Below are 15,000 nucleotides of genomic sequence, written 5' to 3'. Positions count from 1 at the left end.
TGCACATATCTAACAACCTCAAAGTCTCTCAGCCTCACAACCTCACAGTCTCACAGTCTCACAACCTTACAGTCTCTCAGCCTCACAACCTCACAGTCTCACAGTCTCAGTCTCACAGTCTCTCAGCCTCACAACCTCACAGTCTCACAGTCTCTCAGCCTCACAACCTCACAGTCTCACAACCTCACAGTCTCACAGTCTCACAGTCTCTCAGCCTCACAACCTCACAGTCTCACAGTCTCACAGTCTCACAACCTCACAGTCTCACAACTTCACAGTCTCACAACCTCGCAGCCTCACAGTCTCACAACCTCACAAGCTCACAGTCTCACAACCTCACAACCTCACAGTCTCTCTCTGTCCTGAGATCCAAGGTGATCCAAGGTGAGCAGTTGTTGGTTGTTGCACTGAGTCGGTCCTTCCCCCCACCAGGGTGTGGGACGCGGTGTGTGCTCTCCCCAAGGCCCAGCCGCCGCTGTTCCTCCCAGGCAAGAGGCAAGAAGGAGGCTAGCAGGAGAGCGGAGGAGGGCAGGACGGGAGGTGGCCCTGCAGCCAGACGCGAGAGCGAGGAGAGGAGCGGAGCGGCAGGTAGAGGAGAAAAGACGTGGCGAGCATGCAGCAGCATGGCGAGGAAGAGGGAGCGGCCCGTGTTGGCCCGTCAACCCAACACTGCGCCCGCACACCCTCACACAGAGCACGGGGACCAGGCCCAGCTAGCACCAGGTACCGGTCCGGTCCGCCTCCACACGACACACTGCGGTACTGAACTGGCACTGAACTCCTGACTTTCACCAGTTCAGATGCACAAAGTCTCTTCCTTGGGCAGAGAGACAGAGAGAGACAGAGAGAGACAGAGAGAGACAGAGAGACAGAGAAACAGAGACAGAGAGAGAGAGAGAGAGAGAGAGAGAGAGAGAGACAGAGAGAGACAGAGAAACAGAGAGAGAGAGAGAGAGAGAGAGAGAGAGACAGAGAGAGAGAGAGACAGAGAGAGAGAAACAGAGAGAGAGAGAGAGAGACAGAGAGAGACAGAGAGAGAGAGAGAGAGAGAGAGAGAGACAGAGAGACAGAGAAACAGAGAGAGAGAGAGAAGGTGCTACACTTGTGCTTAAGTTGCTACCGTGTTTGTTTACAGTTAGAGTTAAAAAGCGTCTTTCCCACACCCCGCAGGGTAGTGCAGGGTAGTTATAGCACTCTAGGCCTTCCCCATCTCCATAACTAAATGAGGCACCACGACTTGACAGTTGCATGTCGTTGATCATGGACTGTTCACCTCAGAATGCCAGGCAGAGCTGCACCAGGTCTGGAATCTGGAAGTAACAAGTCAACACATCTAATGACCCATTAGCCCAGGGAACCTACACGCCACAGCTCAGGGAATTCTTCACGCCCCGAACACGCCTGTAGATGCTGACCGTGCCAGTGAGAAAATAGCAAAACACACCTGTTAGGTGCAAACCCTAAAGGAAGTGCACAGCAGAGGGAAATGAAGCGAGAGGTTCTTGTGTCAGGGCAGCGTCTTGGTTCTTAGTCTCTCCGAGTCATTATCACCAGGGCGGGGAGACTTCGCGAGTGCCAACGACTTCAAAGGATCCAAGATTTTGGAGTGTAGAGCGGACCCTGCCTCTCTGAATAAATAATCCTGCCCGATTATTAGTGATAGTGGAGGATGTGGGCTAAATCAGGAAAAGTGTGGTTACCGCAGTTATGCTGCAGTGCACGACTGTGCTCTCTGATAATATTCTTATCTTAGGCAGAAACGCCGCATCTCAGGAAGAGACTACACTCTGTTTAGACTTCAGAAAGGACACGGTTTCGCAGCCAGTGACCATAATGTCCATGTCTGTGTAGACACCCCGAGCTGCAGGGTGGTCTGGAGACTCAGACGGGCTGAGAACTGTGCTGTTGGAGCAACTCCCATCCTCCATCTCTATCTGCCCCACAGCCAGCTGTCTGATGTGGGAGGTAACGCCACAGCGGAGCACAGCAGGTACAAATGGAGGGAAACCCCCACTGGAGGTTAGCTACAGGAGGACACAGTGACCGGCACTCGGACAAGTCTCCCTGGATGCCATCTGCCGTGTTCTGTAGCTGTAAACTGTAACTTGCAAATGACATTGGAGGATACAACTGTGCGGGAGAAATGAAATATCGGCAGCCGCGTATTTTAGGAAGCAGATGAAACCAGTCTATTGGGAATGTGATTGTATGGAGTAAATATAAGCAGTTATTGTGGAGATTACTGTAGCATGGAAAATTGTTACTGTAGTCCAGCTGAAAGTGTTACTGTGGTCAGACTGCTTCAGTGCCCTGCTAACAGGAAGTACTCTCCCAGCTTACATTCCTATTTCACCTGGACAAACGCAATACGCAAGTTGGGTAGAACAGAACAGTCTGCCCTTGTAAATCCTTAACCTCTCTCTCACACACACACACATACACACACACATTGTTAGGGATTTACTGGATCAGATTTACTGCCTTTACTCACTGTGTAAGTTTCACACAGCCAGTCACACGCTCTCTATCCATCTCCACGGTGAAACTGTACCGAATCCAGATGACATTGCAGCCTCGGGACAGCTGAGGTTGGTCAGGCCTCTGTTGTGTGTGCTCAGAGGCAGCTGGTGGAGTTTTTTTGCCGGGTTGGTGGAAACACATGGCACTCTGGGAACTCCTTCAGAGCTGCAGTGGGGATATTCAGTAACAAATCCTCCCATCCTCCACTCTACCCCTCCACCCCTCCTCACCTCCTCCCCTCCTCCACCTACCCACCCCACCCAGCCCCTGACCCCTCGAGCTCAGTGTCCAGCTTCCAGCTGGTCTGGACAAAACGTTAATGTTGACACAAAAAACATCAGCCAGGACTCTACTTTTTAACTTTATTTACTTTTTTTTTTTCACTTTTATTTATCTGTTTTAACAGGAACAACACATGACATTATCAACAGTATTATGCCTTGGTGTAAACATGCCAAATTTAGCCAAACGGCTCATCAGTTGCCGTCTCTGGGTGAACGGAGGTTGAACTCCCCGTATTTGGGAATGTGAAGAGAGACAAACGTGTCCTGGTTTATGCAGAGATGCTCCAAAAGCACTTGTAGCTAATTAACTGGTAACCTGCAACCGATAACATAGCAGGCGTGTGCACGGATAAAGTAAAGCACGCTGGAGTTGTGACACCATAACAAGGACATAATGAGCAGCACAATGAGGCTTAATTCACTGACACGCAATCCAAACCAACATTTTCGAACTGCTTTTATCGACTGAAAAAATAAAAACATACAACGTACTAAAAAGTGCAACAGGGGTGTTCAGAGCGGCATGTCCCTGCAGCTGTGTGCACCGCGAGGTCATGCAGGAGATGTGATTCTCAGGAAGTGCAGCTTTTGCTCTGCTTCCAGGATTCAAGCCTGTGTCTCTGAGGAGGAGGGCGGGGGAGGGTAGGTAGGGTGGGGTAGGTAGGGTGGGGTAGGTAGGGTGGGGTAGGTTCTCTTTGTGTCTGTCCAGGGACTCTTCATCAGGAACCTTTGGACCTCTGTGGCCATTCATGTTCCATTTTGTTTTTTAATTGTCAAAAGCTTTCTCCTATTTAGAGAACCCACCGACAAATTATTTGTCTTTTAAAGGGTATATACACATTCAGTCATTTGGCATTGAATGAATTGGTTTTTAAACGTTGCAAGATAGCAGGTATTCAAGCTTTTTTCCAGTTTAAAACCATTTCACACCACTGAAATATTTTTTCAAATCATTTTTGTTCAACAGTTCAGAAAATGACAAGAGATTGGACAACAAAGCAAAGGAACAGCAGGATATCACAGGTACAAGCCAAAGAAGAACCAAAGGCCAACAACAGCAAAACATCACAACACTTCAAAGGCAGCGCAACACCACAAGTGATCAAAAGAACACCACTGCCAGAGACGAAGAACACGGCACAGGAAATAGAAAAGAGTATGACATCATGGCACAACCTGCTATTACAGAGGATGAACAAATACATCGCAAAGATGATGGGAAACAGGATGTCACAGAGGGTAAACAACGACATGACATCACACAAGGCACCCCCCATGACATAATCGACAGAGAGGAGAGCAAACCGAATGGCACCAGGCATGATGACATCACTCAGGCCTGCGATGCTGTAGAAGGAGGCAGACAGCAGGGATGTAGCGGAAACAGCAGCTCAGATGACATGAACGGTACCATCCCACGAGTCAGCAGGACGGAACTTGACAAGGCTGACCTTCCACAAACCTTCACGGAAAAACAGGAAAGACGACACCAGCGGATCGTGGAGAAAAGAGGGAACGTCACACCCGGGAAGCCGGGTTTCCGAGGAGTTAGAGTCAGAGCTGCGCGCACCTGGAGCCCAAACTCGGAAGCCCAGAGTCCGCAGAGGAAAATTCAGCCGCTGCCAACTGTACTCTTCCCTTTTGCGGTCATGCCCACCGCCACACACACCCCCCTCCTGACCCGCGCGCTGCCTTCAGTATGCGGAACCGTCTCTGGCTATCGTGTCGGAATGTTTCATATCCCTGAGCTCTTCCGTGCCAAAACCCAGACAACTGGAGCCAGCTTTGTGGAGAGAGAAATCAAAACCACCAAGAAAGTGCCCCGTTGCCCAGAGACTACAGGAAATCACTGTGCCTCCAACATGGGCATCAGAGGAACAGCCGAACACCGCCCCGAAATAATGAGCTCTGAGTGGGGCACTTTGCCTCGTAAAGTCAAAACTACCAAGACCTTTGTGTGGGGCCCTTGGGGGCCTCAGGAGACCAAGAGTGTATATGAGCTCCACACTCCCAATAACAGGTGTCAGAGCTCAGATTAAAATGGATTGCCAATTCGAAAGCCACAGGGTGTGAAGACTCCTACCTACGCAGCGTAAATGAATGAAAAGTGTTATGAGAAAATATGCAGTCAGGTGTGTGCGTGCGAGACACCGAGCGAATGTTGGAAGAAGGTTGCAAGCATCTTTGTTGTTAAAGTGCTCTTGTTCTCTCAAGCGGAAGCTGGCTGACGATGTTACTAAAATCATTGTTGCAGATGTAGATGCTTCTTCTCTGTTAACTGAAATAAAAGAGAGTTTTTAAGTTTTCTGCACACATTCCTTTGAAGCATAATATTAAAGTAACGTGGGGTTGCTGTTTCAGTTCTCAGACACCCACGACTCTTCAGGCTTTCACTAGAAATAAACTTAAAGCTTTTCACATGGACTTAGTTTAGTCTTTACTGTCTAGCATCAACTGGCCCATATCATGTCACAAGCTACATCACATTTTAAACACGAGTACTCTCCCTGTGGAAGGATCTGCACTGCTGCTTTTAGCAACAGTCAAGCATTTGTAATTTAAGGTATGAATACTTAGCATGAAAGAGAAAAAAATCCAGACTTTTAAAAAACCGTCTAACAGATTTACCCTTGTCACTGATATTTTGCAGTAGAATAAATAATTTGCAATACTAGGATACAAGTATAAACAGCTATGTTACAACAGTCATCATGGTTCTAATAATACTGTAACCTTTTCAGAAGATGTAAACCACACCAATGTGCGTTTGGAGGCTGCAAACCAGAACTTGTTTTCAAACGAGAATCAAACCGCCTTCCTCTGCAGTCACGCGCTGCTGGCGTGAAGCGCGGAAGCGTAACCGAGCAGATAAAAGCTCCGCCACCCCCGGGACGCGCGAGCGCCCGAGTGCAGTAGGGCTCCGCGGAGTGGCCCGCGCTGCCGGCTCCTCCCGCTCGCGCTCATAGCAAATATTTGTGTTGATCTCCCTCGTGAGTACGAGGAACAGAGACGGTGCCTGAACAAACACGCAGCATTTATCACACAGACACCCGGGGCTCGTAATGAAGAAAAAACAAAACAGAGTTGGTAATATTAGCGTGCATACGATCTAAGATCTCGCGCGCAACCAAATTATCCGAGTGTTCAAATAGCGCGCAGTCATGGTCATGGCCCACAGCGCGTGGATGCTCTGGGGACGAGCCAGGTCACACAAAGACCCGAAATAGGCAACATGGAAAAACGAGGCCGGCGTGCCATGCAAAACTAGAGCTGGGCTCATGGTGCGCTCGAGGTTTAAGGACGCTGGTGTAAGGAGACTCGCGTGTGTAATCGACGTGACTGCGGTACTATGATGCGAAATGGTCACGCGTTGACAGACACGGCGGGCAGGGATGCATCTGAAAGTTGCTTAAACACTTCGCTACCATGTCTACTTTATACACACTCACTGGACATTTGTCCTGTAAGTTCACGCGTGCGTTTTAACGCTTGACTCTATTTTGAAGCGTCAGAATTAATGGCGATCAAGCGAGGCCAACGCGTAGAAGAGCAAGGACGCCACCTACGGGCTGCGACACGCATTACACCTCTCTCTCTCTCTCCCTCTCCCTCTCTGTCTCTCTCTCCCCCTTCTCTCTCTCTCTCTCTCTCTCTCTCTCTCTCTCTCTCACACACACAAGTGTACATCTTAAAGTGAAAAAAGTGAGAAAGGGGTCGCAAGCAAGACTGTTTTAAGGCATTTTGCATGACATTTGCATTACACTTAGAGAACTCAGCGGACGTTTTTGTGCAGAGCGACGTACAGAACAGAACAACGTACAGTTGTAGTCTGATATACTATCAGTGCTGCTGACACTACACTGTAAGAGGACTCCTCATCTAATCATCACATTACACACGTCCGCATATTCTGCAGGCTCAACCCGAAACTTTAGCTTTAATTTTATTCTTCGTAGATTTTCTTTAAAATGCGTCGATTTGCTTTTATTGACATATACTGTAGCAACCGGCGTTTCTTAACCGGAAACGGAAATAACGGGTCCACATTGTATCTGCCGTGTGCAATTCCGTTTCCGCTACAGTTGGGCTCTGCGTGCGCTGCGGCGATGTGTGGCGCGGCTGCGCTCGAGCGGAGGTAACCCTCGCGCCTTCCGCCGGTGACGGGTGCGTGCCGCTGTGTTTTGGCCCCGAGCTCTCAGTCGCGCCGACTCCCGACTGCAGCGCGAGGCGTCCGTACATCCAGCGTCCCACGGCTCGAGCGTCGCGCGACCGACCGAACCGCATCGGAGCTTTGCAGCGGACGCCGTGTGAGGCGCGCGCCCGTCGGGGCGGGTTGCCATGGCGAAGAACACCCTGTCGTCGCGGTTTCGGGGGGTCGACGTCGACGAGTACGACGAGAACAAGTTCGTGGACGAGCAGGACGAGGCCGCGGAGCAGCACGGGCCCGACGCCGCCCAGGTGGACGCGCTCATCAGGCAATATCCTTACGGGCTCGAGCCTTCCTAAAGATGCGCGTTTATCGCGCGATGACCAAACGCAAAGCAAAGCGCAGAGATTTAAAGGCGCAGGTGTGACGCGTTGCGCTTGTTGGTTGGGCTTAATAAGCCGCCACGCGGTGGTTCATTACACGGCTGCGAGCACCTTTGGTGTCAGGAGGGTGGAGGTTTTGGTTTTGGTGTTGGTGTGTATGGGCTAGTTGGGCTTCAGGAGGTCCAGACCCCAAGTGTTGACCCAGGTGACAGATGAGGTTCGAGGTCATATGGTTGCGGTCTCGCGTTCCTCGCCCTCTTGCTGTACTGTTTGTTTAGGGAAGCAAACCAGACCGGTTTCGTGGAAGCCGCTGATCTTCTCGCAAGTTTCTCCGATGTTTCTGTGAGTAAGGGCTGAGTTCAGTGCAGCGTGCTGACGTTTGCGATTCTGCAGGCGCTGAGCTCTGCTCGCACACACCACCAGCAAAGCGAGTTTTGCAGACTTACCATGTGTCTGAACGTCTGTTTAGCACTTAACTTTCTTTCTTTTGGACATTTATTAAAAACTGTTTCATTGCTCTTGTGGGGCTCTCTCTCTCGCTCTCTCTCTAACAGAATCAAAAACATTTAGTGTCTTTTATTATGTACTTCATGTCTTTCCAAAACCCAAGCTCTGTTGTTGGAATGGTTGGACCCATTCTCCAACATCTCCAGTGTCAGCAGACACTTGCGTTCCTGGTGGAGCGGAACGTCGTCGGTCCTCATCTGTTTAGGAGTGGGTTGTGGGATTAGCAGGGTTGCCATGGTAAAGGGGTGGATGCTGATTCAGTGGAGACGGGTGGTGTGACGCTGCTAAGCCAGAGCGCGCCGCGTTGGTGGCTGTTGGACCCGCTTTCCTTAACTGACAGCGGTGCACGGGGGACATGCTGACGGCGTTCCGCGTCGCTCTAAAGAACCCGCCAATCAACTCCAAGAATCCGGCAGTGAAGGTAAGTCACACTTCACCCACTATCACAGGAATGTTCCCTTTGTTTTGGAATGTTATCAGTGACTTGTCAGTGCTCACGGGAGGGTGTGATCAAGACCACAAAGCCCTTCTGTGGGGCCCTCTGCCCAAGGGCAGTACATGTAAATGGCGTGAGCTGTGAGTGGTAGCCACCATCGGGAGCAGCGGTGTGCTGTTGGAGGCTCGGCTGTTCACCGAGGCGTGGTGGACGTCGCTGTTTGCTTAACGCTAGTGGATGTAACTGTGTCCCAGCTGCAGTGACTCAGATGCGTCTGACGTGCTCTCAGTAATCTTATGTAATGAGAAACGAGTGCAGGCCGCGTTACGCACTCGGGGGATGACACCAAACTTTTCACCTCGTCCTCTCAGCTACATCAAGGCTTTACAGCTGCCAAAACCCAACGCTGCCAAAGCACTGGAAGTTGTTTCAGAGAATAAATATTCAAAAGCTTATTAGTAGCTTCCTTTATGAACCTCAGCAAAAATACCAACCAATGCAGCACCTCCAATAATAATAATAATAATAATAATAGCAGATAATTAACTGGTTAATGTGTAAACATATTTAACAAAGAAGACTTAGTGTGTATAGGAATGGGGAGGTTGTCACTGACTGCCCCAAGCGAAGGTGTTATATTTAATAATGGATTGTTGTATGCCTGATCTTAGAAATAAATGAGGTTATACGTGGTATTTTTAACGTAAGGTTATATGGGGTATTTTAATGTCCCATAGATTTTTAAACATTTTTTTTTAACAATAGTCTCGGTCTCTCCCTCTGTCTCTCAGGAGCGAGCACAGGCTGTGGTGTTGCGGGTTCTGACCTCCTTTAAGAGCAGTGACATCGAGCCGGCCGTGAGGTCTCTGGACAGGAGCGGGGTGGACCTGCTGATGAAGTACATCTACAGGGGCTTCGAGAAGCCCTCGGAGAACAGCAGTGCCATCCTGCTGCAGTGGCATGAGAAGGTGAGGTCTGCGCACGCCTCTCTGACTCGGGCGTTTGCTACATTCGTCTGGTAACGCTCTACAATGGTGTGCCATTGGCTAACATTATTTATTGACTTAGTTTGCATTAACGAACCACGGACATGAGCAATAATGCACCATTTGTTAATGCCAAGACAGTAATGACACATTATCACCATTACTACACAGGGAATAAGGCAGATTCTGTGGTCTTTTTTTTTTGGTTCAGCATGTTTTGGTGTTAGTTAAAGTGCTTATGACTTTGTTAAAGGTGTCTATGGAATAAACGCAAGTTCCGCTCTGTGTCCCATTCCAGCTTTGTCCCGACGGCTTTCCCTAGTCAAAACCTCCATTTCAGTGCAACCCGACTGCATTCCCCAGGGTGGTCCTCCACTTCTAAACAGCCCCTCCCTTCTTTCTCTCTCCCTTTTGTTCAGGCATTTGCTGTTGGAGGTTTGGGGTCTATTGTACGAGTACTGACAGCAAGGAAGTGCGTTTGAACAAAGACAGGTGGAGAAGAACCGCGCGTGCTGCGGGATCGACGGTTTCCCTTCCTGCAGCTCCAACGCTCACTATGGAAATAGCGACGGAAAGGACAGCGCACTACACAGAACAGCTTCTTTAACTCAAAAACAACTGGGAATTTGTTTTTGTTCTATTTAATGTAAACTATTATCGGTTATTTAACTCTGGGAGTGATTAAGTTCTGAACGGTTTTCCTTTGCGCTGAGTGAGCACTGAGGTTTATTTTGTGTATCTAAACAGAATGTTGGTGGAATGACTGTTCTGTACTAGCCTTGAACAACTTTCTAGGCTTCATAAACTGTGACATTTGAAAGTGTGTGTGTGTGTGTGTGTACGCGTGTGAGTTTATCCCTCCTCCAGCACCCCTGAATAAATCACCAATTCCCTTACTTGAGAGTTGGATGGTCATATGTACAGACAGAGGATGTTTAATTAATATATATATATATATATATATAGCGTTGCAGTGGTGGTTGTGGTTTCTTTCCTAGTGTGGGGGTCAGGGGTCATTGTGAAGTGCCTGGTGCAATAAAGATCCTGATTCTGTTTTTTGTCTGGTTTTGGTAATGAGACCTGCTCCAGGTCTACAGCTCATGCTACACTGTGGTTCATCTCAGTTTAGTCTCATCTCCCAATCACATCTCAGTTTAGTCTCACCTCACATTTCCGAAACATCTTGCTGGTTAAGTCTGCCCTCCTCTGCTGTGGAAGGTGTTAATTTGAACATCACATCTGTTGAAATGTGCCTGATTAATAACAGAATGCAGAAGGATGAACGAAAGTGTTGAGGTTGTACAGCGCTTAGTTGGCAGACACGCTGAAACCTCAGTTCTGACCAAAATTGAAACCACACAGGCACAAGCCTTTCAGCAAAATCAAAGAAGGATCATTTATTCAAGTCTTGATATGAATGCATCAAGAAAATCAAACAGTGCTACTGTTAGGAAACGGGGGAAATTGGATGGGATTATGTGGAATTGATGCTGTAGTACAAACCAAGTTAAGAGGGATTGATGCTGTAGTGCAAACCAAGTTAAGAGGGAAAAGTGAAAGTTCATCAGTTCACAACATTTTCATCTATAGCAAAGTGGGCCAAGTCTCCCTCTAAAGTAGAACACACTCCTGTCTGATCTGTAGAAACAGTGGGGGTGTCAGGAATCGGAATCAGAGTTACTGATTTATGAATTTATGATTCATGATCATACTGACTATTAAAATCTCATGTTTGGGCTGCAAAAAGGAAATGAATTCATCATTTATGACTACACTGAAATTAAAAGTATTGAAGTCAAAACTGAGAAACGGGCCTGGATTTCCCAAATGCATGTTAACACGAAGGTCATCGTTAAATGGCAGAGCGAGTATTACACTGAACATCTCCCTCTCCTTTAAGACGTTCTTAACACTTCAATGCTTATGAGATACGGGGCCCTGGACCTCAGCCTAGTATAAATCCAGTCATTTGATTATAAGTAATAGTTACTCCCCACCCTTTTTTGATGAATCTGCTTAGTTGTTTATTCTCGGTCTGGTGCTCCACAACGTAGCACCAGTTTTGATATTATAAATATCTGATCCAAAGTTTTGTGTTCACCAAAAGATGAGAGAACTTCACCACGCAGCAAAACTGACGCCCAGAGTCTGCATGTACTTTTTAAGTCTCTGGTTCTGACTCGGGACTCTCCATCTCGGTGGGAGGGCCAAGGGGCGAGCCAAGGCAGGTTCACTCTGTCCATACTGAGCCAGGCCATGCCCACAGACACACCCAGAGGATTAAAAACTAAACCCAGCTCTTAAATAAACGCTTGTAGAAGAGAGAAAAAACAAAAAAAACATATACGCCCAATGATTTATAAACCGTTTTCCTTTGAAATTTACAGATTCATATATAAATAGACATATGGAATGTAATTAACTGTAATTTACACATACACAAGGCAGGTAAAGGTAAGATGCATCTTCAAAATGGGAGTCTATAGTAATGGTTCCTTCTCCTGCAGTCTACTGGCGGTCCACCATATTTCCACATGCACGCTTACTGACAACGTGGGGTCCACATTGATCTGAGCAGGACCATCTTCAGAGTGGTAAAAAGAACAGAGCAAAGGAAACAACCAGGTCGATGAGAAACCAGTTCTGTCTAACAGTACTTTCTCAGGCTGAAGGGTAGCAGCGGATATCTGTGGTGAACACACAGTCAGCAGGGCATTCATTCATGCATTCACTCGCTCACGCAATCATGCATGCATACGTGATCCTGGGAACTGAGGTGTGGTGGAATCCCAGCAGCCCAAATTGGAGCATGACTCAGCTCGTCCTCCCGCGCTGGAACTCGCTCCGCCAAAGAGCTGCTGGAGAAGACCCCCACACAGCTGGTCGTCGGCGGAGACACGCCAGCCAAAGGAACAGGGAGGAGGCTGTCTGCTGGTTCTCAGACCAGGGGGATTAACACTGGAGGAACAGGTCAGGTCATCTTCACCCTCCCCGCTATAGCCCAACTCCATCAACAACACCATCAACGCCACCATCCTTCCTCCCTCTCCCTCTCTCTCCCTCTATCTCTCAGCTCCATCCGCTCGGCGCTCCTGAGATGGAAGGCCGGACGATGCCCCTGGGTGTAGGCTTGGAGCCGAACCACGACATCTGCGAAGCAAACACACGTGAGCATCCCCGCTCTTAAGCTCAGAGCTCTGACGTACTAACAGATCCATGATTCCAGCCCACAACTGTGTCAATACCACCAATACTGGTAATGCAGGAAGCTTCCCAGTCAAGTGTTGTAGTCTCAGCCTCGGTGCATGTGCATCTGTGTGCGCTGTTGGGTAACGTGTATTTAAGACAGCATCCTGTGCGTGTGTGTGTTACTCTTGACTGTGTCACGAGTAACACACACACGCACACACACACACACCTTATACTCCAGGGTCTGCTTCAGCATGTCCTCCTCTTCACGTGTGAAGTGCAGCAGCACAGACACAGCTCTGATCAGCTGGTACGCCTGAGGAAGGAAGTGATGCGTACAAAAGCATACAATGATGCAACGAGTCACACAAAGTAAGCACGTCACTAGCCTCCGTGTGTGAAACAAAGCACAACACGAGACGAAAAACACACTGCCTTAAATTCACATATATCAGAGACTTAAAGCCGGATTAGCCTTTATGTGTGTCTCACCTCTGTCTCTCTAGAGGACATGAATTTGAGCACTACGTGTTTGAGGTACTCAAAGTTGATCTCTCTTGTGTCCATCAGATCTGAACTGTTTGTGACTCTGGTTAGAGAGGAGTGCATCGCAGGGCTCAGGCCCTGAGCAGAGCCTGGGGCTGGAGTAGCAGCCAGGGCTGGGACAGGGGCCTCGGCGCTGGGCCTGTCAGACGGCCTCTCGGGCCGGGCCTCCTGGAGCTTGTCTCTGTTGTCTGAGTCAGAGTCTGGCTTCAGTTTCTGTGGCCAAAACAAACAGGTGAAGATTTGAGGATGCAGACAAGAGCAGCTGGACAAAGCAGTCTGATTACACAATGGCTTTGCTACACCCCCAACACACAAACATGCAGACACACACCAGCTCTTTTTGTAAGGTCCTCTTCAGTTCTGCCAGTCTCTGCTGTAGCTGTTTTATCGTCTGTAATAAATATTCATAGCATCAGTTTGGGCAGCGTGCCAGAACCAGGTGAGCGCTACATTTACTGCGTGTGTGTGTGTGTGTGTGTGTGTGCGCGCGTCTCACCTTGTTCTTCTCACCGAGTTGCTGTTCCAGCTCCTTGTTAGTGTTCTGCAGCTGATCCAGGTCGCCAATGGCAACGACCCCATTTTGTTCACACACACACACTTCTGCCTCCTGCAGCTGCATGGTCAGACTCTCCACCTCGCCTTGCAGATCAGACACCTAAAACACACACACACACAATGAGGACTACAATCATCAAATATAGCACCTTTCAACAGTCAGATATATAATCCCACTCATTCTCTCTCTCTCACACACACACACACACACACACCCCGACCTTTGCCGGGCAGGAGTTGAGCCCGTCAGGCTGGGGGAGGGGCTCCTGTGCTGTGATCTGGGCGTCTCCCTCACGTTCCCTCTCACGTTCCCTCTCACGTTCTCTCTCACGTTCTCTCTCACGTTCTCTCTCACGTTCTCTCTCCTCTGTCTGATGACGAAACTCCTCCCACTCAGCCTGCAGAGAGGAGAAACTGGAGCGTGCTGCCTGCAGGTCTGACACACACACACACACACACACACACACACAAACACAAACACACACACAGAGAGTAAACAAACAGGCGTAATGAGAGTGAATGAAACCCTCACAATGGTCCACTTCTAAGAGACACACAGATCAGACGCAGTGATGCCTGCACGCTAGTCCATACACTTCTACTAATCACAACTGTTCACTCTCAAACTGGCACTTTTGATGGATTTAAACAAACAAAACATTTTAAAAAACCAGTAATAAATACAAAACAAGTGGCTGAAGTCTTGTTTGGTGTACGCCACCAGTCACACCACTGTCTGTCATGGCGATGACAGCACACATGACAGTGTTGAGTAAACTGGAAGGGTTTGTGTATAAACAGAAGGTGCTGGCACACCCACTCCCTTGTGAGGCTGACGAAATTCTGATCATTGTAAAAGTCAAGGTCTGCTTTGTGCTTAGAAATCTGAGAGTGCCTTTTAAAAGATTCTCCTCGCAAGCTCAAACGCACACACAAACAAAAACAGTGGTGTAAGTTTCAGACCATAGTTTATTTTTTTAAATGACCTGAAAAAGAATGTAATTCACCACTATAACTAAGGAAAAAGTTATAAATATTTGTCTTCTTATATGATGTAAAAACATTTAAAAATAACAATTTAGACTGCTTAAAAAAGTGTTGGTTTTGTAAAGACCAACCCAGACTGGCCCAGAAAGGTTTCAGGAAACCAAATGCCAGGGAATACTGCAATAGCACCTCCTCAGGCAGAAAGGGGGGTTGCAGGTAGTTAAACAAAAACAGGACAGACAGAGCTGAGGAGGTAAGGCTACTGCTACACCCACAGCACAAAAACCCTAGAGTCTCAGTCTCCATGTAAATGCGAGGGCGTCTGGAGTAAAGAAATCTGGTCCAAGGATACGAAGCTCTGTCTTCACCGTCACAAGCAGTAGTACGTTTGAAACCGTCAACAAAATGTCATGATTAATTACACACACACACACACACACACACACACACACACACACAC

The 15,000-nt window shown here is 48.3% G+C and overlaps 3 protein-coding genes across 9 annotated transcripts in view; 2 read left to right on the top strand and 1 right to left on the bottom strand.

The window, feature by feature from the left end:
• The window catches only part of LOC145652570 (uncharacterized), a 7,379-nt gene extending 1,621 nt beyond the window's left edge, over window positions 1-5,758 (top strand). The window contains exons 3-5 of the mRNA XM_081702986.1: window positions 433-723; window positions 1,852-1,990; window positions 3,772-5,758. Of these exons, the coding sequence (XP_081559112.1) occupies window positions 433-723; window positions 1,852-1,990; window positions 3,772-4,843 (1,502 nt within the window). The 3' untranslated portion in view covers window positions 4,844-5,758. The remainder of the gene's footprint in view (window positions 1-432; window positions 724-1,851; window positions 1,991-3,771) is intronic.
• Window positions 5,759-6,865: 1,107 nt separating this feature from the next.
• On the top strand, window positions 6,866-10,316 carry arpc5la (actin related protein 2/3 complex, subunit 5-like, a). Its single transcript, XM_026996055.3, has 4 exons — window positions 6,866-7,282; window positions 8,190-8,262; window positions 9,069-9,245; window positions 9,683-10,316. Exons 1-4 carry the CDS (start codon window positions 7,143-7,145, stop codon window positions 9,743-9,745), a joined length of 453 nt encoding a protein of 150 aa, XP_026851856.1. The 5' UTR covers window positions 6,866-7,142; the 3' UTR covers window positions 9,746-10,316.
• A 318-nt stretch (window positions 10,317-10,634) lies between these two features.
• Window positions 10,635-15,000, bottom strand: part of golga1 (golgin A1) — a 14,144-nt gene continuing 9,778 nt past the window's right edge. For all 7 annotated transcript variants that reach the window (XM_081702985.1, XM_081702980.1, XM_081702983.1 and 4 more), the window contains 6 exons: window positions 13,775-13,989; window positions 13,495-13,653; window positions 13,330-13,389; window positions 12,945-13,211; window positions 12,682-12,768; window positions 10,635-12,413 (listed from right to left, as the gene is read on the bottom strand). In XM_081702985.1, the coding sequence (XP_081559111.1) occupies window positions 12,333-12,413; window positions 12,682-12,768; window positions 12,945-13,211; window positions 13,330-13,389; window positions 13,495-13,653; window positions 13,775-13,989 (869 nt within the window). In that variant the 3' untranslated portion in view covers window positions 10,635-12,332. The remainder of the gene's footprint in view (window positions 12,414-12,681; window positions 12,769-12,944; window positions 13,212-13,329; window positions 13,390-13,494; window positions 13,654-13,774; window positions 13,990-15,000) is intronic.

The sequence above is a fragment of the Electrophorus electricus genome, chromosome 20 (assembly GCF_041902795.1).
Source record: "Electrophorus electricus isolate QZ-2024a chromosome 20, ASM4190279v1, whole genome shotgun sequence".
NCBI classification, from domain to species: domain Eukaryota; kingdom Metazoa; phylum Chordata; class Actinopteri; order Gymnotiformes; family Gymnotidae; genus Electrophorus; species Electrophorus electricus.
This window is presented reverse-complemented; position numbering and strand designations above follow the sequence as displayed.